Below are 27,171 nucleotides of genomic sequence, written 5' to 3'. Positions count from 1 at the left end.
GCACATGTTAAATGTATTGCAGCAACGAATAATATAATATATTATTATGCTATTCGTTTTCATACCTCTAACGTGTAGTGTATACTATATTAGTATATCATTATACTTAATGTCGATTTTGTTACATCTACGGTTATTACGCTTCATAATATTCTTGGTAATAATACTGTTTTATCATGAAAGCTTAATTGATTGTTAGTGTTTTCTATTCTTTGTCAGACGTGTTCCATAATACTATAATAGCAATGATGATGATGATAATAATAATAATAATAATAATAATACGGGTTAACGTGCGCCGTGTAAAGTGCTAGACATAATCGTACATATATATATATATATATATATATATATATATATATATATATACCTATTATTATGTTTAATATATAATACGAATATGTAGCGGACGGTGAAGTTTTTCTCCTCTCCACTTCATCGGAAAAATTTGAAAAAAAAAAAAACACCACGAGATCGTTAGTTGTCACATCGCGTTATAATATGGCAAGCGCGCGTTTATTACGGCCGCGCATTCCAAATATATAATTCCGATCTTCCTACGCTTTTAGCGAGACTTATTGGATCGGTCTCAAAAAGAAAATTCCTCCGCGGGTCATGATCAGCGAGGGTTGTCTCTGTGAGTGTTTGGGTGGGGGGTAGCTACATAAATGGAGAAGAGTAAGGAGCACATAATATCGTTTATCGAGGGCAGAAGAAAAGTAGGAAGAGAGATGGAAGAAGCGAATAGAAGAGAAGGTATACGCACAATTTTGTCGGGACACCCGACGGCGGTGATGCTGATGCTGCCACCGACGTCGTAGAGCCTCGCCGCAGCTGCAGCTACCGGTATACATGTATAATATACGACAACGGCGGTGGTTGTGGTGGTGGGGTCGGGGTGTGTTGAACTCGAGCCAAGGTGTCAGACATAACAATCAATGACGACTGTGCTTGCCAATTATTCCGCCGTCGTGCTACGTTTTAATTTTTATCTCTTTCGGTTTGGCTTTCTTTTTGCCCCGAATATTTTCTGTGCGGATTTGTGTTTTTTTTTTTTTTTTTTTTATAAAGGTAGGTACACATTTTTCAGTCACGTTTTCGGGATCGCCATCGGGGTGACCGCATAAAGCGCGGGTGGTTAGATGTGTGTGGATTGGACGGGAATGACGGGGAATGCGGGGAGAGCTGGAAGAGCGAACAGAGGAGTTCTTAAAAAAAAAAAAAAAAATTTACGCTCGAGGCGAAATGAAATGGAATTACCAAACGGAAAACTTTTGGATAGTGTCTCAGCCGCTGTCGATGGGAGCGACGGCGGTTGCGGCGGCGGCGGCGTCGCGTAAGTGGTGGGAGCCGGCGGTGTCGGCAAGGTGCGTACTGAACGTGGGCGCAGACACGAAAATGTTGAGGCACCTTGGTCGGTCGGGGGTCATACACACGCGCTCACGCGTTCTGCTCACTAGTTACCAGCAGCGGGAACGTCGTTACACACGCCCGTTTCTTTTTTTAGTCGTCCCGCCGTCCTCACGTTTCACGATTAGTCGCCGACGCACCGCCGCCGCAACAGTACGTGTACGTCCGCGCAGCCGTCCCGACAAAATTAATCGTAATAAATATCCGTCGTCCGGCCTTATAGATCGCCGAAGACGTTCGCGCGCACAGCAACGATTTGATTTCGCCGTTATCATTTTCAAAGCCGGTCGCGACAACGATCGCCTTTAATTTCCTGAACGTCGAAAAGACCGGAAAAATTATCAATGATCCGTCTACACTGCCACCGCCGTCGCCGTACAACCGTCATCGTGCCCATCAAGTACAGTTAACACCGGCTGCAACTGCACTCTACCACGCAATACGTTCGGCGTGCATCATCGCCACAACCACCGTCGCCTTCGTCATTCCGCGCACAATCCACAGGGCAGACCGGTCGCTCTACAAACATGGTAAGTGTGTACGCGATCGATCGCCCGAGGCGCGAGATGATCGTGTCTTTTCACTATAATAATCCATCGCCGACAAGAAAACGGAAAACATAATATTTCGTCGTCTTCGCGGTCCGGGCGGCGAGGGATGCCATTGGGGTGTGTGAGGGTAACGGCGTTTGAAAGGATTTTTTTATTTTTTTTTTCCTTCGTAATTGTTTTAATAATAATAATAATATTATCATTATTATTATTATTATTATTATTATTACTACTGTTCGTTATTAATTTTTTAACTTTTTTTATTTTTTTATTTTTGCCGGATGCGGCGGTAACGAGTCTGCTGCGGTTCATGCTACAATGATGATAATACTATGTGATGTATTTACTATTATCATGTAGGCTCTAGGCAGCCGTCGTGGCTTGTAATAATCGTCGCCGCGTCCCGGTGGTCGTCGGGTGGACGGGCGACCGACTCGCGCGCGCGCAAACGTACAAATACGCGTACGCGGGTCACAGACACACGCAGTACGAACGCACACGCTGCCGCCGCCGCCGCCGCGTCCTTTCTACCACACGGCTACCGCCGTGCCGCTTCCTCTCCCCACTCCGTCGCACAGCTGCCGTTCGGCCGACCGACCGGCCGGCCGGTGTCTCCCCGCCGCAAATCTCTCCCCCCCCCTCCATCACACCCGTCCCGGTACTCCGCCACCGACACGTAGGACCGTCTAGACGTCTAGGCCTCGCGGCGTTCATGTTCTGGTAACCTTGTCCAGCCCACCCGGCGGCGGCGGCACCCCTCCGGTCCGTGTCTGCGGCGGCGGCTGGTATCAGACGTATTTTATTTTTTTTTTATGTACACTGTACGCGCGCCGTTTTTATTAGGTACGATTCGTGTACGGCTGATATTTCCGTTTACTATATTATAATATTATAATACTGTTATCATCATCATCATCATCATCATCACCGTCATTATATCACCATCATCATCATCGTCGTCGTCGTCGTCGTTATCGTCTTTATTATTCAACGGCATCGATGTCGATGCGTTATAACGATAATAATAATTATTGTACGTAATAATTTACCAGAAATCGTATCACATTATAATATTTACCCGACCCGTTACACTTTGATTCGTCCCCCCCCCCCGGCGGTCAGTGTGCAAGCGGGGGTAGTTTTTTGTCTCCGTCTTCAGAGTTGACTATTGGTGGTTGCGGGCGGAAAATTTTTTTACCGAGTCCGTAACGGTCGTCGAGACACGTGCACTTATGCCGGACTTGAGACAGCACCGAGTATAAACGGAAGACGGGGCGAACGAATGTGCCATAATACGATAATGTGTTACGAGCTGTTTTACCTTTAACTGCAGTTATCGTTAATTCGTCGACTGTCGTTTTGCTTGTAAGTTTCAGTTTTCATTTACGAAATTAGCTGACACGTCCGACTACTATACGTACGTATTTCTTGTGAACAGAATCTCTGACGACGTACCTACCTTTATTATTTTACCGTTGCAGCGTATATTAGAATAATAATCTCTATTATTATAGTGTGCGTATTGTTATATTAAAGGGACTATTTATTTACTTTTTTTAACCAACGCACGTCCGGAAATCGGCATGTTTATTCGTGTATAAGGTTATTTTTAAGTCTTCCGGACTAGGTATGAATGATGTTTAAACTTTGAGGAAGTTTTTCCGCCCCGCATGTTTTGTTTTTGTTATTTATTATGCTGTGTCTAAAATATTTCGTTATCCGAATAACGATGATTTTGAAAATAATAACTATACAATTTATATATCGAATATTGTAAAACCACTGAACTTTATTGATTCCTGCCATTGTTTTTTTCTTTTTCATACCCTTCAAACGTTGTTACATTATGAATACTACCGCCGTATCGTAAATTTGACATTTTCCATTATCAATTTTTATTTTGCAACTGATGCAATCAGTTTAATTTAAACACGATTCGTCGATAAATATTTAAATTTATGAAGTACACTGTAACATAAATGAGTGCCATACTGACGATTCAATATAGACATTAAATTTGCTACCGTTGATATAATATGCCAATATGTGTGTTACCATAAAATGTAAATTACAATGTTAATTGCGTTTGATAGGTAGGTACCTAACTGTTACGGCCATCGACTCTGTTAAGTACGAAAATAACAGGAAAACCAATCAGATACAATATTATTAATTGGATGTAATAAATGTGAAAAATAAATAATACATTCCAAGTTATTTGTTTTACACAACAATTATTATTCCGTTCTGCGTAATTTCATTTACACACTGCTATTGTTGTTGTATAGGTAATGTATTTTTATAATTACATGACTATAATCCGAAACCCGAGTACATTATTACGGCGATTAAATTGTGATAGGTAGGTAGGTACCACACACACGCATACAATTGCTGTATCCATTATTAATGTTATTATTTAGTCTGCGTGGTAATGTTAACATGTAAATTATTGTAAAAATACGGCATTCCCGTTAACCCTAACCACCTCTGCTGCTGTAGTGCTGTGTATACTTTGTATTAATATATTATTATTATTATTACAACGAAAACGCAACGTAGTGAAAATACACGCTCGAACGACTTTTAAGCGTGCCTGAAAAAAAGTCTCAACGCGACTTTGCACTTTATTTTATTGTTTGCGGATGTTACAATTAGGTGCATATATTACGTACCTATATAATATTATTATATTAATAAAAAAATAAATCCGTAGGTAATTATTATTTTGACTAGACGAATAGAGAACGTTGTTTATAAAAGCTACGCATAAAGACAATAAAATATGTATTGTACAGATAAAAATGATAATAATCGGTTGTTGTTTTTCAAATACAACGCACATAAACATAAAAATAATAATTATTATATTGTTTACGAGACGCGACAGACATACGATACCATTATGACATTATGTTTATACATCTTGTGATATTCGTATATTATTATTATCATTATTATTATATTTTCGTCGATGATGTGTAGTCTAAACTCTAACAAAATAATACGTTGTTAATAGAATATGTATAAATACATTAATTAGTACGTATACTGTATATTTAGTGCCACTCATCAACGTGTTGGTCGCGTATGGTGGAGGGGGGGCAGAGGAACGTTTTTTAAAACGACAGTTACTGTAATATCGTCGTCGATGACAGGTCATGGACGAAAATCGTTGTTCGAGAATCAAGATCACGTATTATTCACGAGTAAATCGATCGAATTAACACCGGCATTTGACGAAGTTTTTATCAATCGATCTTTAAAAACGTTATAAGGTAAGCGTGTTCATAGCTACAATATTATACAAAGGTACAATAATAGGTATTATGTGAGGCGTCTACAGTTTTTTTTTCTTTATGCGCACTTATAATTTTATAGACGGAAAAGGATTTAAAATATTAGGTATTAGTAATTATATTATACGAGTATTTTACCAAGATACGCAATAATTATTTTAAAAAAAAAAAATAACTTTAAGACGGCTTTACGAAATCTGTCAACATGTAATATAATAATATAAAGTTCGTCCCCAGACAACAACACTCAACAACTGTAGATATGTATACACTTCATATAACAATATTTAATATAATGTGTGTGTGTTTGTAGTATGAGTGTTTTATTCGCGCCAGACGTCTGGTTCTTGAGAATCCGTAAGCATAACTCTAACCAATGAAATTTCCGCTGTTTACACTCCGCGAACAGAGTTAAAAACCGCAAAATAAAACCTCGACCAATGTTATGACTGGGTTCTAGATTTGTGAAACCAAGTCGTTTGAATGACGTAAAATCGTTTATTTCCATCTTAAAAATCACATTCTTAATATAATTGTTTTGAAAATATTATCGAAACACTTTAGTTACAAAAGGCATGTCTAGAAGTATAAGTCTGATTAAAAATCCTTTCGTGTTTTTCAACCGGAACGTTTAAGTACCCTATCTACAGGTGTACATGGAATTTCTTATCATTTTAATTTTCATAATATAATATAATTTAAAGACGTTTTTAACTTTAAATAAAACAATAATAATATTAAGATTAGAAAAACTTAAAATAGAATATACGGTCACTTACAAATGTATATCTTAACAATAATACCTATATAAATTTATTGTTTAAGTTAATACCTGAAGGTAAATATAAGTTTGTTTGAGATAATAATACAATGTTTACTTCAAAATTTACAAAATTAAATTTTCTTTGTTTGAATGACTGATTTAATTATAAAATTGTCTGTTTTCCCAATGAAAAAACGAAATAAACTTATATAATTATGTTAGTTAAAAAGTTCTAAGAATTCAGTTTTAGAAAAAAAACAATTCTGAAGAGTTGCCAGATTAAACTTAAATTTTAAATACATGACATGATTTTGGTTATAATTAAAAATAAATATTTTAGTGTTGTATAAAATAATGATATTAATTATTTTAAGATTTCAACTTTTAAAACTAATAGAAGTGCGCTGTGTTGCTTTTCAGAAATATTCTTAAGTTTATTAAATTAATATATTTTCTATTATATGAAATTTTGGCTCAAGACAATACATCGCAAGTGCACCCAGAACTGCGGAGCTGAGCTTATAGTTATCTTATTTATTTGCATTTTTTTTACTTTGTTATGTAATTTATTGTTATCCTATCATAAAGGAATGATTTTGTAGGTAAACGACATTTTATTATTTTAATTTTGTATATAAGTAATTTAATATTATAAGGGATAGAAGTTTTTTGTCAGAAAATGTTATGTTTTTTATTAATATGCTTCTGCTAAATGATACTTTGAATTTGTTGGCACTTTCAAGTTGACTTTGAAATTAATAATCACGATAATAAGCAATTTATTGTTTTATATACTTACAAACTACAATTATAAGGGGTTTCATAGTGAAAAATAATGTAATAATTATTTACCGTGTGGTAAAAAAACAGTTAATGAAGATTTTATTACTATAATTTTGTGTATATTTAGGGTATAGTAGTGCCGACGATGAAAATATAGGTCACAGTATTAATAAATCCGTAATTCACATATATTTACTGATTGTGCATTTTATAAAATTGTATAGTAAATTTAACGCGCACCAATATGTTGTTATTGCTTTACTGTAGATTTTTTTTATATGTTGCAGAAATGATGCACTATTACTAAATTAATGAAACATAATACTTAGCATGTTTTATAATAATATGATTATTATATATATATATATAATATACAGTGTAATATTAATATATATATATAAATATACATATTAAAAACAATTGTTTATAAAAAAGCGATTTTGCAATAATATGAAAAAAAAAAATTACTATTTATTTATTAATCATCATAGGTATTTATTGTTCTGTCAACAAAAATTCACAACAATAAGAGTAATAAAATTATTTAAACGGGGTATAATCGAATTCCATTGTGAATTTTAATTAAAAATCACTGGTTAAACGATGTATGATACGTATTATGTATTATGTACGCGTGTGCAACTGCAGGTGTATATTATAAAGTATGTAAAAAAATATTGCACAATATCATAGTTGCAAATTAAATTTTTGTATAACACGCAGCTTTTAATTATATATGTATACACCTACATTATTGTGTAATCCTATTTTCATGTAATTTATTTTTATGCATTTATATATTTTTCTGGGTGTATTAAAATGTTGGAAAAATGTTCCTACTCATACTTCAGATAGAACTGTAATATACCATAGTATTCATATCGTACATATTAAAAATATGTCAATAGATTAATATATAAGTCATGTATTAAAATATACTATAGGTAGATCTATTAATATGTATGCATCGCACATTTGATGATTTCCGTGTGGGTAGTTCAACATTTTTTGCTATTCCAATTTTTATCAAAATTTATTTAGCAAATTGAAAATTTGGAATGGTCCATTTTAATACTTTTTAAAAATAAATACTATTTTATTATTAAAAGACACAGGTATACTTATAATTATGAAACAGAATAAAACTTCAAAATTAAAGAAGAAAAATATGATATTCGATACAAGCACCACAATTGAATAAATGTTTTAAAATTTTAAATAAATTATATAACTTTGTTTATGGAATGACGTTAAACTAAATTAGACCATTTTATTTGATTATAATAATTTATCAATTAATTATTTCCTGCACTTTGGTCCTTAATATGCTCTCTATTTTTTTTCTAATATTGCGTTTGTTCAGTTAATTTGGGATTTATTTCGAAACATGCTCTTTGAAGTTGTTTTTTTTATAGATCTACCATCTGTCTTCTGTAAACTGCTTTCGGTATTACGCCAATGATAAAATATTTTCAGAATTTGATTTTTTTATTTTAAATTCAAAAAAAAAAAAAAAAAATTAAAACAGAGTTATTAATTTTAAATGTTGTGTTTTTTTATTTGTTTTTTTTACGCATAATTTTATATTACCTTTAACGAACCATTTTAACGTTTAAAATGTATTATTATAGAGCGTTAATTATAAATATACAGTCATCACTCGTTAATTTGAACCTCGATAATTCGAAAAACTCCATAAATCGAACTAAACGCTAAGTCCTCTGTGAAAAACTCTATTATTAGAAGAAAATACATGTATTCTGGTTCCTTCGATAATTTGAAATGTCTGTCAGCGGGACACACTTTAAAATTCGAATTTTTATTTCATAAATTTCTATAATTCGAATTTCCTTAAACGCGATTATATGTAAGTTCATATGTAAATACAATATACATACATATGAAGATTACGTACAATCTATTTGACGTACTCATAATAAAACTAATAACGTCGGTGGTTTAATATTATCGTAGTTGATGGACGTTATCTTACCTTACCTACCTAATCTAAATTTTTGTCAGGATTACGTTAATTTTTTGAGTAATCTGAAATGAACGAAAAAAGATGCGATATAATTGTCAATGCTATCAGTAACTTAGACAACGCTATAAACCAAATTATGGCCAGCAATTTATCACAAAAAAAATTACAGACTTCTTTAATAAATAAAATATAATAAAATAATAAATAAATGTCAATTAATAATTGTAAAATATAATAATATGTATGTATAATAAATATATATGTCAAAATAAATGTAATATGTACATTTTTTTCATCTCACTTTAAGTCGAATTAATAGTTTTCCTCGATTATTCGAACACTCGGTTAATCAAAAACCTCTATAAATCGAATTTTTAACTTGATCCCCTGAATTTTGAATTATCGAGTAATTACTGTATAAGGTATATTATCAACTACACGTGTTTGGCTTTGATAGTAGATTTTCATAAATGCGAAATTTACATGTAATTGTTGTGTAATATAATATATTGGTTGTGTATGTTTATAATATTGAATCATAGCATACTATTTTACCCATTTGGTTTAGTTAAGTATATTTGTATATTTTATTGAGTCAAGAAGTTTAAAAGAAATTACAGTCTTTATCTGAAATTTCACGTCACGGAGTTTTTATTTTAATAAAAATAATCTTAATTTCAGATAAATCTATAATTTAAGCTCAACAATGACATATATTATTTATGAACATCTATCAAGCTTTTTCTTGTCATAATATTGTCATTATCATTATATAAATGTATAAATTCTTGAGTGAAATTTCACTCGAACGTGTCTGAAAGTATGGTATACCTATCTATTAATTATGTAGTATGATTTTTTTTTTATTGATATAGTTACATGTATGTTAGTAAAATATTAAATAATGAAAATAATATTTAGTGACTCATATTTAAATTGTTATATAATTTGCTGTAAAAATGTAAATAAATAAATTATATAATTTCTAATATATTTACACATCGACATCGATATCATAAAATTTGCTTAATATATATATATATGTAATATGTGTGTATCTTTATTGTTCTCTATCACTTTTATTAACTATTATTTGATAATACAACTATAAGTATAGTAGTCATATTCACGTACCCTTAGCAACTTACACCACTTGATTATTTAGTTGTTTATTGTTTCATTGTTCTTATAAAACTATCTTTCTAATGTTATAAAAATTTCTGTCATATAGCTGCGCCGTCCTTTTTACAATACATTGTTTACCAGAGATAAGTGAAAATAGTCATCTGCTGCAGTACTGCAGTAGTGCAATGACGTTCTACACAAAGTCTATAGATATAATATTATGCAGTTCTCCAATGTATTTAAATACTAATTAGAGTGTAGATATTGTAAATAAACGTGGTGAGAAACAAGAAAGTATTTTACATATTCCAAAACTATCTTAACAAAATGTGACTTAAGGCCGGCGTATACCAATTGATGACACGTCTCGAGCGCCAACATATTTCGACGCCCGTGATTTATTATATCCACGCAGATAATGCCAAAAAGTGCTCCCCTCGACTACATAGTATGACGTAATGCGCTCGTTGTTTCAAACTGATTATTTATCTGTTATTTACATTTCATTTTACAGTGGTAATATTATTTATTTGTATTGCTGTATGTGCATATATTATATTTGTATTTACTACTATATTACGGTAAATAATTATTATAGTAATCATATCACTTAAACTCAAAAGTCCATACAGAATTAATATGTATGACTTTTAGTTTAAAAGTCATTACCTACTATAAATAAAGCACGCAATAATAAGTATTTAAAAAAAATAGAATTTGACATTAATTGTGGTATTATAGAACAATTATTCATTATATAATATATTATTATATTCACTCAAAAATTAATGACATAAAAATAATAAGTATATACTATAAAATATAAACATCTTTGCATTTGCCAAGAAATATTATTTTAGGATAAGATTTTACTAATCGTATGCAATAAAATTCAAATTTTTATTTAAAAATTAAATTATGTATAAAATATAATTTACGTAAATACATGTCACACAAGTACAAAAAATAAAATATATACAAATTTGTATTCATTTGTGTATTAAAAATACAATTGTAGTAGGTACTTGATACCAATAACAAGTAAATATGTAGATTTCTTAGTTTTAGTATTTTAATTTAATTATCAAACTATAGTATTATAATTATTTATATCTAATAATCTAACATACGAGTAGCTAGTTTTAGGACTGTTGCAATAAGAGCTTAAAAATTCATTACATATTTGGTCAAGTTGAATAATGATAATATATCTAAAAATAATAAATTTATTAATAATTATTGTTTTTAAAGCAAGAAACTATTTTTCTTTTTTTAAACACATTGATGATTTGTGCTCATGTATAATTTTAAATACTATATATATATGCCTAACATACCTGTATTAACTAGGTAGTATAAATATAGTTTTTATCACGTCTTATGTCATATAATATAATATGTGTCATATTATTTACTCGTACTTTACATTATTTATTTTTAATTTTTTTAAGATTCTAAATGTATTTAAAAAATCTTTTTATTTCCTTTATAGTTAATCAAAACTTGAATAAAAATAATTAAGTTTTTGATTTCGTATTAAAAATCTGAAATCGTTTAAAGTTTACTCTAGTTTATAGTTTTAGTTTTAATTTATATAAATATTTTGAAATGGGAATTATTAATTTCCATTAAATATTTATGAAGATGTATACCTTAATTTTAAATTATAGCCATCGATAGAAGGTAGTGTATAAATAGGAGAGTCTAGATATTCACGATGACAAACATAGTAAGAAATAAACCTTATTCATAACATAAAGAATTGATGACGGATAGATGTTATATTTCAATATTTTAATATGATTACACTTTTCATAGTTTCAATAAAGTTTCAAGGTGATGCACTTGTATTGTAATGTTTTGACCGAAAGACCAGAATTAAAAAGTATAGATAAGTTTTTAAAGTAATATATGTTAAAAATTAAAATAGGTATGGTTAATGTTTAGCTCAAAAATCTATTTAATGAAATAGCCTCGACAGGTTGTTGAAAATTAATTTTATTATTATTTGTTAAAAAGTTTTCTAAAAGCTGTATATTTCCTAATAATTATAATAATAATGGTAGTGTATAAATTGACATTGAAATTTAATGTTTTTAATAACAGTAGAATATGTTAGTGAACAGATAAACCATTTTAATAATTGTTTATATTATGATATAATATTACAAGTAGTTGTGTTTATAGATAAACAACAAACTTTTTGGTTAAATTTTTATGCCTAAATCTATTCACGGAAAATAATCTGGTTTCTACAATATCTTATTTTCTGCGGTTTAACGGATAGTCTTATGATTATAAGAATACGTAAGTGTGTAGGTGTATGATTTTATATGTCACAAACGAAACCAGAGATTTGAATCTTTTTTAAAATTTTATTTTATTTCCGAGATCATATTATTTTTTTTCTTTGACACACCGTATACATATGTGTCGTGTTCATCGCGTCTAATGGAGTTTTCTCGAATTCCTTTTGTATTAAATAGAAAAGAAGAATTACGGAGTAACATACAAATTAGATTTTCACATCCATTTTTTCCCGAAAAAAAGAATTACAAAATCGACTATATATACATTATACATTATGGTCTGCAGTACAGTTGAACACTCACGCATTGATGTACTTTAAAAAACTATTCTTCAACAGTTCGTCGTGATAGTCGTTTGTCGTGCTTTTCTTTTTTTCGTCAATACACAAATGGAAATAAAAACTTTACTTTTATGTACTTTAAAATTATATACACTCCATTGTTTTCCAATTCTCTCTCTTTTTCACTCACACCGCATAAATACATAACAATTATTAACTAATAATCAGAATAATGTTTTATCGTTTTATTGATTCGACGAAATAAAGATGGATTAATTCTGTTTTGTATACAATATACACACGTGATGACGAAATAGTAAAATATGTTATGCATAAGATAGATATTGCCTCAATTGTGTACAAGAATAGGTGGTATATAATTATTATAAGTACTTAATAAGACAAGATTAGACTAGACCAGCAAAAAACAAATTAATAATAATATATTGTTATCGATATGCGGTTTGCCACGACAAGAAACAATAGCTCGCGGCAGATTTCATTATAATATATTAAAGACGAGGACCACGTGCCGGGATTTCGGCCTATCGTGTTTGGGCGCATATTATATTATAGTATGTGTGTCATGCACGAGCGTTTCTTATTAAAAGGCACCTAGTCATTTTTTCTTTACCTCACAGGAGAATAAGAACACAATTTTTTTTTTATTGCTGCTTTCTCATAAACTAATTTGATTTTTAATATCTTAACATTTTTGTTAAATCGATGTCAAGTAACAAAAACTATGTTATTTTAAATATAAAGTAAATTGTATAGAGGTACCTATAAATAATATAATTACGACTTAAATTTTGAAAATAAAGTGTATTTGGTGCTTTTTATTTGAAAGCCAACGATATTATTATTTCTCACCACTTCTGAAACTTATTGCTGTAGTTTTCTAGTATTCTATATAATTATATATTTATTATACTTGTACATATATACATACTATACACGTCTACGCTATACTTTAGAAATCACTGAAATTTTATTTATGTATTATTATTGATACTTCGAATTACAAAAGTTTATGTATATATATCACCAAAATTGACATAGTTTATGGATGTTGTACATTGGATAATTATTTTGCAGTGTATACGATACAAAATAATACGCTATTGAACGGTACCGGTCGTGTGTTCACGGTTCCTGTCGCACGTATGCCTATAAGTACTTATATAAAATTATATTATAACAGACACCTCGTATACAGCTGCAGTACATGCGGGGACAAAGTGTATTATTGATTTGTTATATTGTTATTATACAGACGAATGACCCATAAAGGACGGTGATAATATATCTATGCCTATAATGTATATATAATTTATATAGTCGATAGAGTACATGACTGCAGCATTTATTATACTACAGCATTTTGGTGTTATGACAGTATAATAATATAATATGTTATACATTTATACATGACATATTGTGTTATTCGACATTCACTGAAATTATATTTATGTTTGGAATAACGGTAGGAAAACAAAAATTTTGTTGATCAATGCAGATCACCGTTATCAATTACTACAATGTTGAATAAAGTATATTGTACTTTAGTTTTCAAAATATAATGGCCATTGACAGAAATTTCAATAAAATAATAAACATGATGTATACCTTATTATGTAATACATGTTCGGTCTGTGACCGATTTCAATGTATTACATTAAAAGTACAATACTTAACTATAGGAAGTTGAAAAAAATAACGGGTAAATGAAATCGAATAAACTAGAAATATGATATAGTACCGATATTTATAAAAAGAATATTTATATAGGCCATTTCAATAAAACATCACATCAAATAACTTAACGATAGTCATTGTCAATACGGTGATCTCTTGTTCGTAGGTTTGTAGAGATTTTTGACCGCCACGTGATCACGAAATATCTTTAAAAAACATCTAGACAAATAAACAATAATATCTTAGAAAAAAAAAAAACTATGAACAATTTTAATGACAGATCGAAATGTTGTCATCTACGTATTGCTCGTCGTCAGATCAATATCATAGATTGATGTAAAAAGTTATATCCTGTTTATCATAAATACGTTCGATATAAAGCCCCCCACACACTTAGCAGTACACAGGTGAATATCGATTAAATTTTACATTATGTAGACTTTAATATTCATTTGTTTAGTGTTACTAGGGTTTTTTCTAGGATTATCAGTGTGATTCACTTAAACATTTTCAGTATATAATTGATATGTGTTAATGTATTTTACGTATAATTACGTTTTAGTAAGCATTAGATATTGATCATGTCACATGACTGTGTGTTAAGGTATTTTGTTCATGTGATGTCGGGAATTCTGTCGACTTATCTAGATTTCAATCACCCCGAGAGTTGACTGCGTATTATTTTTAGCTCGCACGTGCAAACTGCAGACACCTTCAATCTGCGATGTCCTATTCGTATCGTACATAAACATTATGTAAGCTATAATATCGATATACATTATGCATATTATATATTATAGCTACGTGTTTGTATAGTCTCTTTCTCTCTATATATTTGAATATTATTATTTCGAGTTGGATAGAAAAATCTCAAGGACGGATTGGTTCCAGACAGCCACCGTACAACCCGTGTAAATAAACAATAACAATAACATATTATGCCGACGAATTTTTGTGAATATTTTATCATACAATATTATACACACGCTTACACACTACGTCGTCCCAGGTTTAATATTATTTTTATTATTTATTTCAAAACGGGCTGCGGCCCAAAATACAGAAATTAATTTAATATGGTTTGATATACAATACAGATATATTATAACGACGGGATAATATAGGCGTATAGCTTAACTCTTTTAAGTTTTTTCATCAAATTGTATATATTGTTATTGCACATTGACAACATTAAACTATCGAAGTATGCACCTACGAGCGATAATCATTTGCTTAGAATTGTATTTTATTTTTCTATTTCGTCCACCTACTCTTAGACGCCGTAACTGCAAGTAACTATTATACGCCTATACTGTCCTATTATAGTACAAGTCCTAATATAGTTTCTTTATCCGCATTTCCATTGTCCTCCGATCACTGTTTGCCGCATATGCCGATATGTATGCATAATGCGTAGGTGGTAAATATTATAATGCGGTTTCATTGTGTTACGTGTATAATTGTGTACATACGCGTAATAATTTGATTTTTTCCCGACGCGTCTGCAGCGTCTATTAATATTAAACATAATCGAATATACAATATTCTCTATCTATAAAACTACTATAATAATATGTTGTAACAGTAAGTTAACGAGGTATAGAAATCACAATTTTTGAATAAAACGTGCCTGTGAATCGCCTGTAGTGTGTACACGGAAACGATTTTGTTTAACTTTACTATTACTATTACTTTATAATTCTTATTATTATTTAATAATGGTTGATGAGTATTTAACAAATAGACTCAGCGAACACTAGACGTCCGTAACAATTGTGCGCCACTCATGCCTTAATAGTAGTAAACACTCCCTCAATGATAATTGTAATATCCGAGAACTACCTCAGCACGACCATTGGACATATTATACTCACGATACGAATGCTTAAAAAAATAATTAAATAAAAGTTCTGACACAAAAAACTAAAGCATAAATAAAATAGTAACCGAACTTTACTATATAAACTTATTATTACATTATGTTTTTATTATTTAATCGTTGTTTACAGTCATTTTTACTTTAAATTATTATTTTTTTGATATTATTAACTTTTGTTTATTTTTTCAAAAGTTTATGTTATTAGTACAAAAAACTGACAATAACAAACAAAATCATTTTTTTATGAATATAAATTTCTTTTAATTTACATCAAGCAGTTATTATTTCATTATGCACACATTATAGTCATTATCAGGACTTAACTTTAAAAAAAATAATATATATATATATTTATGTTATTTGATTTTTTTCCATTCAACGTTATTATGTTTTTAAACGTGATTTTAATTTTTTTGTTCTCAATTTAGCGTTATAAGTACATTATACTTATTAACATTTTTTTTTTATTATTTTGTAATTCATGGCATAAATAATCGCACTGCGATGTAAGAACTGAGAAACTTATATAATTTGTTGGCCAGGTTATTAGGTTATTTCAATAATTATTGATATAATAACTTATATATATTGAACGATCAAACCCCACAACCCCAGTTCCGTATCAATGAAAATGAACGTAAATATGATAATTATTTGAGTTACAGAAATAAACCAATATATGTTTTGTGCATTCAATATTTAAAATATTTCGAATAGCAATATTATCCAATAACTATTTTAACGTTAGAAGTACGTTTTTTGTTTATTGATAATATTTAATTATGATTAAATTATATTAAAAATGTGTTTAACGGTTAGATTTTCCTGTTTTTTTTCCGTATTAACGTTTTGATTCTCTTGCAGTCTGGTCGTTATACATTTCATTTTTAAATTTCGATCGTAAACAGCACATCGAAGGACTAGGTATATACCGTCAATACGTCTTCCTAAACTTTACTTATACATACAATTTTATTTTGTTTTCCGGTATTATTATTATTATTGTTAGATACATGCAATATTTTGTTTTTGTTTATTTTTCAATGGATTGTAATATTATTATTCGACATGCGACAAAAACAATATTATATAACGATACGGCGATGATAATATTATTTTAACGATTGTCTCGTCTCGTCTCCGCGGCTGTCTCGCGAAATAGCTCCTCTCCGTCACATCACCCTTCCATTTCATCACACGCACTCGCAATCCCGTTCTCCACATCCGCGGTCACTTATGTCCGATGCATCCGTTATATTGGTGTATTGTTCACAGTTGGAACGGTGATGGTACTGATGGTGGTGACGGTGGTCGTGTTGGGTACTGTCGGGCTGCTCACTTGCGTGCTGCATCACTACAATCAACAATACAACGCGTCCGTGCCCTGTCTGTCGGCAGCGCCCGGGCCGCCGCACCGCAGGCTTACCGCGCCGCCGCCACCGCTGACCAAGAAGAAAAAACCGACGACGACGACGACGACGGCAACGACGACGGCTATCATCGCATCGCCACCACCGCTCTCGACTACGAACGGTGCACGTCGTAGCGGCGGCAGCAGCTGTTGTAACAGTAGTAGCAGCACGTCCTCGCGAACCGCCGTAAGTGCACCCTCTCAACCACCCCCAATGACCTGCTCGCTCGCTCGCTCGTCTAGTCACAGTTCGGCTTTTTTTTTTTTTGTTTTTTTTGCTGCTGCTGCTGTTGTTGTTGTTGTTGTTGTTGTTATATTGCTGCTGTTGTTGTCGTGGTCGTAGGCATCCTAGACGGCGGGCGACGGCACACGGTGTCGGCGGCGGCGTACCGTTTGCTGCTGCCACCACACGACGCCGCTCATTTATTCACCGCAGTCGTGTTGGCAACGTAGCGCGCCCGAGCGGTTGAATTCAAATGTATTGATTATGATAGGGTCATATGGCTAGTGCTCGTGTATAATATAATAGCATAGACCGTTAGACCGCGTGTATTCAATACATATATATATATATATATATTTACACTTATATTTATATAGATGTATGCATGAAGCAATTGTATATGTGAATAATGTTATATCATGTTAATATGCTGTACGTGTGTGCGTGTACGTGTACGCCCGCGCGCGCGCGCGCGTGTGTGTGTGTGTGTGTGTGTGGCGTGGCGAAGGGCCGCGCGCGCGACGTTTGCGATGGTGCCAAGTTTAAAATGGGTCGTCCCAGATTCACACGCGTGCCGCCGCGTTCTCCTATTGTACGTCTATGACGACGACGACGAAAACTAGTCACAGACGCTTTCTCCGCTATACCGCAAAGAAACTCCCCCTACACGACTAGACCATCCCTTCCCGTACACTCTCCGCACCCCGACGGTCCGATAGTGGTGTACGAGTATTATGTGTTATAATATTCGGCGCGTTATATATACTATCGCGAGAGGAATATCGTAACGTGCCGGAATGTACACGCGCTCGTCTCCCCGGCGTTTCCGGTTGCACGCGGACATCGTAGATAGTATTTACTATTTAGTAGCTGCAGTTGGGCTTGAGAATAACAAACACATAGAACGATTTACGGGAGACGACGAAATTCTAATCATCTCAGATAGCTGGCGGTGTTAATCGACTGCGGCTATAGAAAGTCTATCACGCGCACGTTTTAAACAATTAGGCGTAATGCACGAGTATGTTTGCGAAAGAACGGTATACCGTCGTTGCTAACGTGCGCGTGTCTAAAACAGCTGTTATAATGTGTGATATAGCGAAGAACAAAAAAAAATATGCTATCTAACGTTTGAGAAGAAAAAAAAAAACCTCGCATGAACTTATTTTAACTTCGCGAGTTTCGTCTCGATCGTATAGTTTATTCTTTTTTCGATGTTCGATGCATCGTGTAACTTTTATTTAAAAACTACATTGCAGTATCGGAGAAATAAAAACTACCATTTAAACACTCAATCAACTTTGACTAGTTTTTTCTGTATACGACTTGCGTTTAATACATTTTATTAAGTATACAAATATATGTTTATACGTGTATTTGTCTGTCACAAAACGAGTTCCATATGTGTATTCATAAAACGAGTTTTTTTTGACAATCAATAACTTTTTTATAATTTTAAATTTACACCTTTATACTCTACGGCGGCGAACGAAATGTGTATTATGTATACATTAAATATTGATTTTATTATTTTGTCAAAGCAAATGATGATTTGTTTACTAGCGCTTTCATAGATATCTTCGTGAATAAACCGACGTATATTATATAATTACAAAATGCTTTTATTTGTCAGTAGTGGAAAACAAACTATTAAAATACACTGGAACTGTTCAAATTGTTAGTCACTAATCAACCTATGTGATTAATAATAAAATTAAATTATGTTAATTTAAATGAAATTCTAGTATAAAATTATATTACCTATAAACTATTATTAAAATAATTTCATTAATTCCTATATTTTTTTTTTATAGCTGCAGATTTCTGATAAAAGCTACACAACTATAATTGCAAGAACTTCGTTGCATACTAATACTAGGAAATCTATTGTAGTTATAAATACATACGATTGTGTGTGCCTAATATATTATAATCTAACATGTATTATTTAACGTTTAAGAATTAATATATGCCATTTAAATGATTTTATTATTTATTTGAAAATCGATTTTTATACTATTAAATATCTGAGACCAACATTATGTAAAATGATTGTAGTAATACCGAATAATAAGTGCATTTATATATTCTTTAAAGATTTAAAAAACGTAGCTAAAATACTTGTTTATTGTAAACTCCATTTCTGCAATCTTATAACTTAAAAGCACTCGACAACTATTAGCTTTGATCTGATTCATTTTTAAGATTTATCGTACACAATCCAAATGTGAAAAAAGAATTGAATATACTTATATTTTATACAAGCATTTTTTGGTAGTTGTTTTACCTTCAAAATAATATTTTTTGCAACATTTTAATCTATAGTAGGTAAGCGTAAGACATTAAAACGTCATGTACCTATATATATTTGTATAATTTTAATTAATGTATATAATAGGTACTACAATGTAGTATTGTGAACAAATTGTCAGTTCACTCATCTCTTAAAAATATATTTAAATAAAATGTGCATGTTTCACGGTAGCATGCATATAAAATAGAGCATAGACATTAGGTACCTACTTAAAAATCTACATTCAACTTTAATTTTAAATATATATCATAAAAATCGATCTAGTTGTGAAATGTATGCAACAAAGTTTTCGAAAGAAATATCAATAGATTTTTCGAGATCGTTGTCAGTGTGTTATATATATATTGTATTGTTAGACGTATAGTTAAAAGTTAATAAAATAATATTTTTAAAAAAGACCTAGATTCCTGTTTTAATAATAATATTTTCACTTCATAATAAAATAGTAAACTTAAGATAAAATAAGCAGACAATTCAATGAATATGTTACTAGTTTTTATTACTATAATAAGTTATACTACTTTATAAGCGTATACTGCTTATAACTTATACAAATATTTAAAGAGATTACAAGGTTTTATTGTTAAATTCATTTTTAAACGATAAGATGATGTGCATTGTGCAAGAGTATATTATTATTTAAAAATTAAATTTTATAGTGTTTGTTCATTGTTTGATTACGTTCGATTTCTAATCGAGTGTTTTATTTTGCTATACTTTTAATATGCACAAAATTTCATTGAAGTTAAAATATAGAGGTATCTCTATATTATAGAGTACATCTATATCTCTGTTGTTATATGTTACTACTTATTACTTAGTATCATAGTATTTTATTGATAGCTTTTTTAAAGTAATTATTTAACTATAATAATATACTGTCTAAACGTTTTCTGTTTTCGATAGTTTGCTTCTTCTTTGTTTAAAACAATCTTTTTTTTTTTTTAAATCGAGCTTAGTAGTTCGTATTCCTTTTATTTTAATCTTATCTGTAGACAACATATACGCCGACCCTTTGAAACGTTAAACGATCACTGCGTACGGTGTACACGTACCTATTTATACGGCGACTTAACATAATCGTTGTCCAGTCTGTCTCGGACATTTTTCCGCGGCACATGGCCAGGTTGAGCGGAACAGAACGCGACGATAAGACGATAATAATTCCGTGCACGGCTTAATCGTGCGTACGCGCGCACGCATGATGTTCGTGATATTATATTATCGTGATACGAATGCGGACTGCCGACGACGAATCCGTTTACACAGAAATTACTGAAATATGACGGATTTTGACTGACGGGGAGAATAAAAAAAAAAAAAAAAAAAAAAAAAAATAGGGAAGAGAGTGACAGAGGGATCGAAATAAGAGGGAAGAAAAAAGAGTAAAATAAACGGTCGTGTGAAAGGGAGATTATAGTGAATACACACGGACACACACACACACACAATCATACGCACGCACGCACGCATATAAACTCGCGCGCGTGCGTGTGTGCCCCCTTTTCATTGTCTGCTGCCAGGGGCACTCCTCTCCCTCGGCGCAGGACAAGTCGCATCTCGCGGGGCCGCCGCCGAGTTTTCCCACCACCGAAAGGGAAAGGACGATATATTTTTATATGTATACATGTGTATATAATATATATATATATATATAAATATATATTTATCGCGGAGGGACCTTTGAGTAACGGTTTTTACTCGGGCGTGTACGTTTCGCCGTTGTCGGTGCACACGCGTTGTACAATACAAAATATTTCATTATTATTATTATTATTATTATTATTATTATAATATTGTCGTGTTATTATTGTACGTACGTACTGTAATATAATATAATGATAATAACAGTAGTCGCACGCACGTATCGGAGAAAAAAGTGTGGTTTGAAATGTTGGCGGTCGGCAGTGACGACGCGATCGTGCATTTGTGACGCGTGTGTGCGCCGGGTCTCGTTCGACGTGAAAAACGACGACCTGCCTCCGCGTCGTAGGTAGTGCTCAGACAACGACAATATCGCACGCGGACCTTAGACGTTTATAGCGCGACGTAATAAGTCATAATATCGTTAAGTACACTATAACAATAAATATGTCCGTCGTCGTGTCCTTACCACCGTCCAACAATATTGTCTATAATAATATTACCTAGTTATAAATAATAATTTTACGCTCGGCCGCCGGCGTGTCATTAAACAGTAATAATTACTAATCATTATTTGCACGCGCGTTAATTTTTTTTTCCTTTTCATATAATAACGATAATAATAATAATAATAATATAGTATATCATGTTTTCGCATGTTGCAACGCGCGCATAATAATCACTGTTATAATATTATTATACACGACGATCGTAACGCAATTAATACTGCGTTTTCGTGACATAACACTTATCGCGTTTTTCCACCATAGATGTTGACGATGCGAAGCAATAACGGGCTGTCCCGAGAACACGACCGGCAGGTCCGGTTGCACTCGGTCCGGACGGACCTGGAGTTGGACATGCCGCCGCGAATCCATTTGCCGGACGGCGAGGAGTACCCGTACGGCAGCATGGCCAAGTTGCATTTGCGGAATTCCGAACAAGTACGTTTATATACCTATTTATTATAGTGTTTACGTCGAATTGTCGATATTTTATGATAGTACGCTAGCTCAAAAATAATAACAAAAACGTACTTTACCTTTGTAAGTTTAAATAGTTTAGTGTACCCATTATTGTCACCTAATCACGCGATATCATAATATCGTATTAGAACAAATAAAAACAACGGTCCCGATATCGTTACACGAGCAATGAACTCGTCGTCGCGCCTTGTTCTCGGAAATGTTTTTCTAGACATATGTAATTATATTATACGCTCTGTCTGATATTATCATGTACAGAACGATTCACCAAATACGGTCATTGTTCACCCTCGTTATTCTTTTAATAACGAATTTATTTAAACGTTGAACGCACTACAATTTATTTTCAATCATTTACATTTTTACAACCCGTGGTGATGTGAACTTCTTTTTTAAATTAAAGTGTTAATCAGATAGTATTTTTTTTTCTTCTGAAAATGTATCAAAATAAAAATTTTAACGAGTTGTCATTATTTAACTAGCTTTTGAAAATGATTTTATAAAATATAAAAATCATATGTTATATTTTTTTAAAGTTATTTAATAATGATGGATAAATCATTATAGCATCTACATCTTCCAAACTCATTATCATGTATATATTTATACATATATAGTTTTTAGTACTTAAAATTAATGAGCTTAAATATTACCCATTGGATTTTTGATTAAGATACATAAATGTTTTCAAAAAAGTCATCCGGTTAGCAATTTAATAAATATATGGTGATTCTTATTTCAAAAAGAAGAAATTGGTATCGTCACAGAACACCCTGTAAACTATATAATATATCTACCTAAATATTTTCAAATATGGTATACTTAAAAGTTCTAAAAAAATCATAATCGCAATATTCATTATTAAAAATAAAAAAATAATGGGTTAGTATTACTCAAGTAAGTATAGTAGTAGTACTCAATGAATCCATAATTACCCTGTATATACCAATAAATAGTGTGCCTAAATTCTTGTAGTCAACGATATAACAAAAAAAATTAATATGAGATCATAAAATAAAATATATTTTATTTCTTTTTAAACAACGAAAACAACACAATTCTTCTATTTATCTTATGTGGCATGTAAAAAAAAAAAAAAGAAAAAGTTCTACGTCGTCTATTTCAATAGCACTATCAACATTAATAGCATCGACTTATCTGATGTGTACGGCGGTATCCGTTTAATTAATAATAATAAATGTCGTTAATCGTCTTTGTCGGCGTATACAGTTATAAATATCACTGATGCTGTTTAGTATAGGAGCGGTTCTCTTAAATAAAGAATACAAACAAAATAGTGTATCACTGTTTGGTTGGTTAGTCGTGCGGTATTATGATAACTTTAAAAATTATGATTACTACGGTTGCTAAGTCAATACGAATTAAATTCTATAAAAAAAAAGATTATAATATGTTTCTTAATACAATTATTCAATTAATATTACCTATGTATAAATAGTATAATATTATACTAGGCATACCTAGTGTGAAAACTCACGATAAAATTGCTCACGATGGCTTTTTATTCGGTCTATAACACATTTAATTATGGGTTAGTAAAAGATTAAGCTTACCATCCTCAACCCAACATGATACTGAATGTACGAAACGTGATTGTATAATATGTGTATTATATTATATTACGTTTTGTTAACGTCATTTAATAAACCATCATGGTGTTTTTGCAGGAACGAGAGATCTACCAGAAGTGCATCAGAGGACCGCCCAATCGGACGATATGGACGTCAACCGCGGAGTGTGGGAAAATGTCACAGCCTCACAGGTCCAGTTCTGCGTCCGGCTTCACGTCCCTTTCCACATCCTCATCCGAAGTGGACTCGGTTACGAGATGTAATAGCGTCTCCTCGAGGTATGTGTACGTATATATTATACGCATAACCCTTAGTTATTTTATTTTTATGTTAGGAGAGATTTTAGCTAGATACTATTTTTATTTCCATTATTTTGGTTAGGTGGGATTTGGCGTATATGTTGTTAAAATTCCTAGGTAGTCATCCATCCAGAAAATAGTAACGAAAAGTAACCTTAGTTATTTACAAAAAATTTAATATAAGATTATGATATCAAGTTTACTCAACTCGTATTTTCTATTTCCCAACTAACTGATATATATATATATATATATCACCCATCGTATACCAATTTGTAAACTTCGTTTACCATGGTAGGCAGTTCGAGGAAAACTATGTTAACTGTTGGAATTTCAAATAATCGTCATGACACGACAATGTGCTTTTATTGTAGTGGCCATCCGTTGATCAATGCTCCATTCCTATAAACGCCCCTGCAGATACGTAGCTATATACGAATGGACGTTAAATTCTACTATAATCTTTTTTATTTCACATATAGAAATTAGAGTGATATTTTTTTTCTCTAACGCCAACAGTTTTTTTGACGTTACCTTAACAAATCGCAGTATCTACTATATTTTATTATATTAAGACTATAGAAATAGACCAAAAATTTAAGTGAGCGTCTAATGCGTTGAACAAGACATCGTCATGTACTCATGTATACTATAATATAATCTGGCTCCGGTAGTATAATAAAGTCATAAATACGTATACGATAGTGTGTATATTTATGTGTGTATGTGTGCGCTTGTATTGGTGGTAGAGTGAAGTGAGGTATTATATATATATATGAGTTTTTAACTATCTACTCACGGGATCGAGTCTTGGAGAAAATAAAAACGAACTATGTTTGAAGAGAAGCCGAAAGATTTCAGATACCGCGCCATATCGAGATGCTGAAGAATTTAATAGCGAAACTGGTTGTGGAAAAATAGTAACGCCGCACCTAGTACAAACACACACACACGCACACATATATTTATATATATTTATTTAGGCACTCATATTATTTCGGGGCCATTTTATACTACGCTATCAACGTAATAATATAAAATACGACACAAGAACTGCACGTTTCATAATAAATTCACTTTAAATATGTTAATTTTTTTTTTTTTTTGAAACGTTCTATTCAGAATTTACTCGTGCGTGACATTTTCAATTGGTTACATATCCTCCCAATGACTCTACTACCATAATACGGTTCCTAAGTTGTATAATTTGAATTTTTACATCTGTACCTGTATTATATATAAATAGGCATTTGCAATCTTTTATGAAGTTCACTTTAGGTAATATAAAATCAAATTGTTGATAAATTGTCTGATAATTGTTATTAGGAATATCGTTCAGAAGTTTATAATAGGAATAATTTATTAAGATTTAGTATATTATGTAACTATTATGTTCGAATTTAAAACGATAAAACCCAAAATTACATAATTTATTAAAATGGTTTTCAATATTGTCATTGACTGTAAATACTAAATAGTGTGATGAATACATTTCATTGAAACTCTAAATTTAAACTTCAAAAAAAAAAAAAAACATGTTTTTTCAATTAGAAACTTTATATAGGTTAGAAGAGAACTTTTATCAACATTTGAGATCTTTAAGAAAAAACTGGTAATTTTAAATCATTTTGAAAGAAGTTTTTATTTTCAAAAGTACTGCAAACATCTAGGAAAATTGCTGTAGTTTTTTAAACTTAACTTCATAATAATATTGTTAAAATTGTATTGAACAAGTTTTGAAATTTTCAGTTTTTAAAGATTTATATACTAAAATAGTCAATGAGTACCTAAATAAAGGGTAATATTTGAACACGAGATCTGTTAAATTTTATTAGAATATCGAGTATATCGTAAATTTGCTTTTTAACTTCTTTGATATCTACCAAGTTAGTACATCACTTACATGTGCAACATGCATATAAAACATAATCATTTACAAACTATACGATTTTTTTTCTTTACGTTCTTTATTAACATATATTATAATAATGTACTTTTTTCAGGTATTTGCCGAGAACAGAGTTCCCACAAGTGGACAACATCCAAAGTCTGTCAAGTCTGACCATGGTACCATGTTTGAGCCACGTAGACAAACAGACTTTAAGCCAATAGTTTAATAATAAAGACGTCTCTCACCGTTTACTATTATAATAATATTATATCTGTGTAATAATATATACCTACGAGGTGCTACACATTGCAGAGACCGCTGAAAATACGATATTATGTTATATATTTATATATATTCTCGTATGTGTGTATTTTATGATATACATTCACACATACATACACGTATTTTGTATAGGTACATATAATTTAATTGTATTATTATATAATGATAATTAGCGTTTTATAAGGAAAAAAACAACTCGCGCACACACACACATACACACACACACACACACACACACACACACATATATATAATTATACATATTCAAATAGTCTTCTAATACCTACATATTTAATATTTTATAAAATCAAAATCCCTGCGTGTATTCATCATGTGATAAAAAATTACATCTCATGTGTGTAATTAGTGTGTAATATATAATTGCATTTTTTTTTATACATATATATATTATTTAGTGATATAGTTAATTTGAACATTTTTTTTCTT

At 31.4% G+C, this 27,171-nt stretch overlaps 1 protein-coding gene across 3 annotated transcripts; it reads left to right on the top strand.

Moving 5' to 3' along the window:
* Positions 1-1,450: 1,450 nt before the first annotated feature.
* Positions 1,451-26,842, top strand: LOC112601546. Of its 3 annotated transcripts, none has more exons than XM_025349233.1 (5): positions 1,451-1,940; positions 17,358-17,680; positions 22,445-22,618; positions 24,349-24,530; positions 26,555-26,842. In XM_025349233.1, exons 2-5 carry the CDS (start codon positions 17,369-17,371, stop codon positions 26,661-26,663), a joined length of 777 nt encoding a protein of 258 aa, XP_025205018.1. In that variant the 5' UTR covers positions 1,451-1,940; positions 17,358-17,368; the 3' UTR covers positions 26,664-26,842. The 3 variants fall into 3 exon arrangements, with proteins under 3 accessions (XP_025205018.1, XP_025205016.1, XP_025205019.1); XM_025349231.1 differs by having other exon boundaries at positions 24,349-24,536; XM_025349234.1 differs by lacking the exon at positions 17,358-17,680 and having other exon boundaries at positions 24,349-24,536.
* The last annotated feature ends 329 nt before the right edge of the window (positions 26,843-27,171 follow it).

The sequence above is a fragment of the Melanaphis sacchari genome, unplaced genomic scaffold (genome assembly GCF_002803265.2).
Source record: "Melanaphis sacchari strain LSU unplaced genomic scaffold, SCAv2.0 Contig79_pilon_pilon, whole genome shotgun sequence".
NCBI classification, from domain to species: Eukaryota; Metazoa; Arthropoda; class Insecta; order Hemiptera; family Aphididae; genus Melanaphis; species Melanaphis sacchari.
This window is presented reverse-complemented; position numbering and strand designations above follow the sequence as displayed.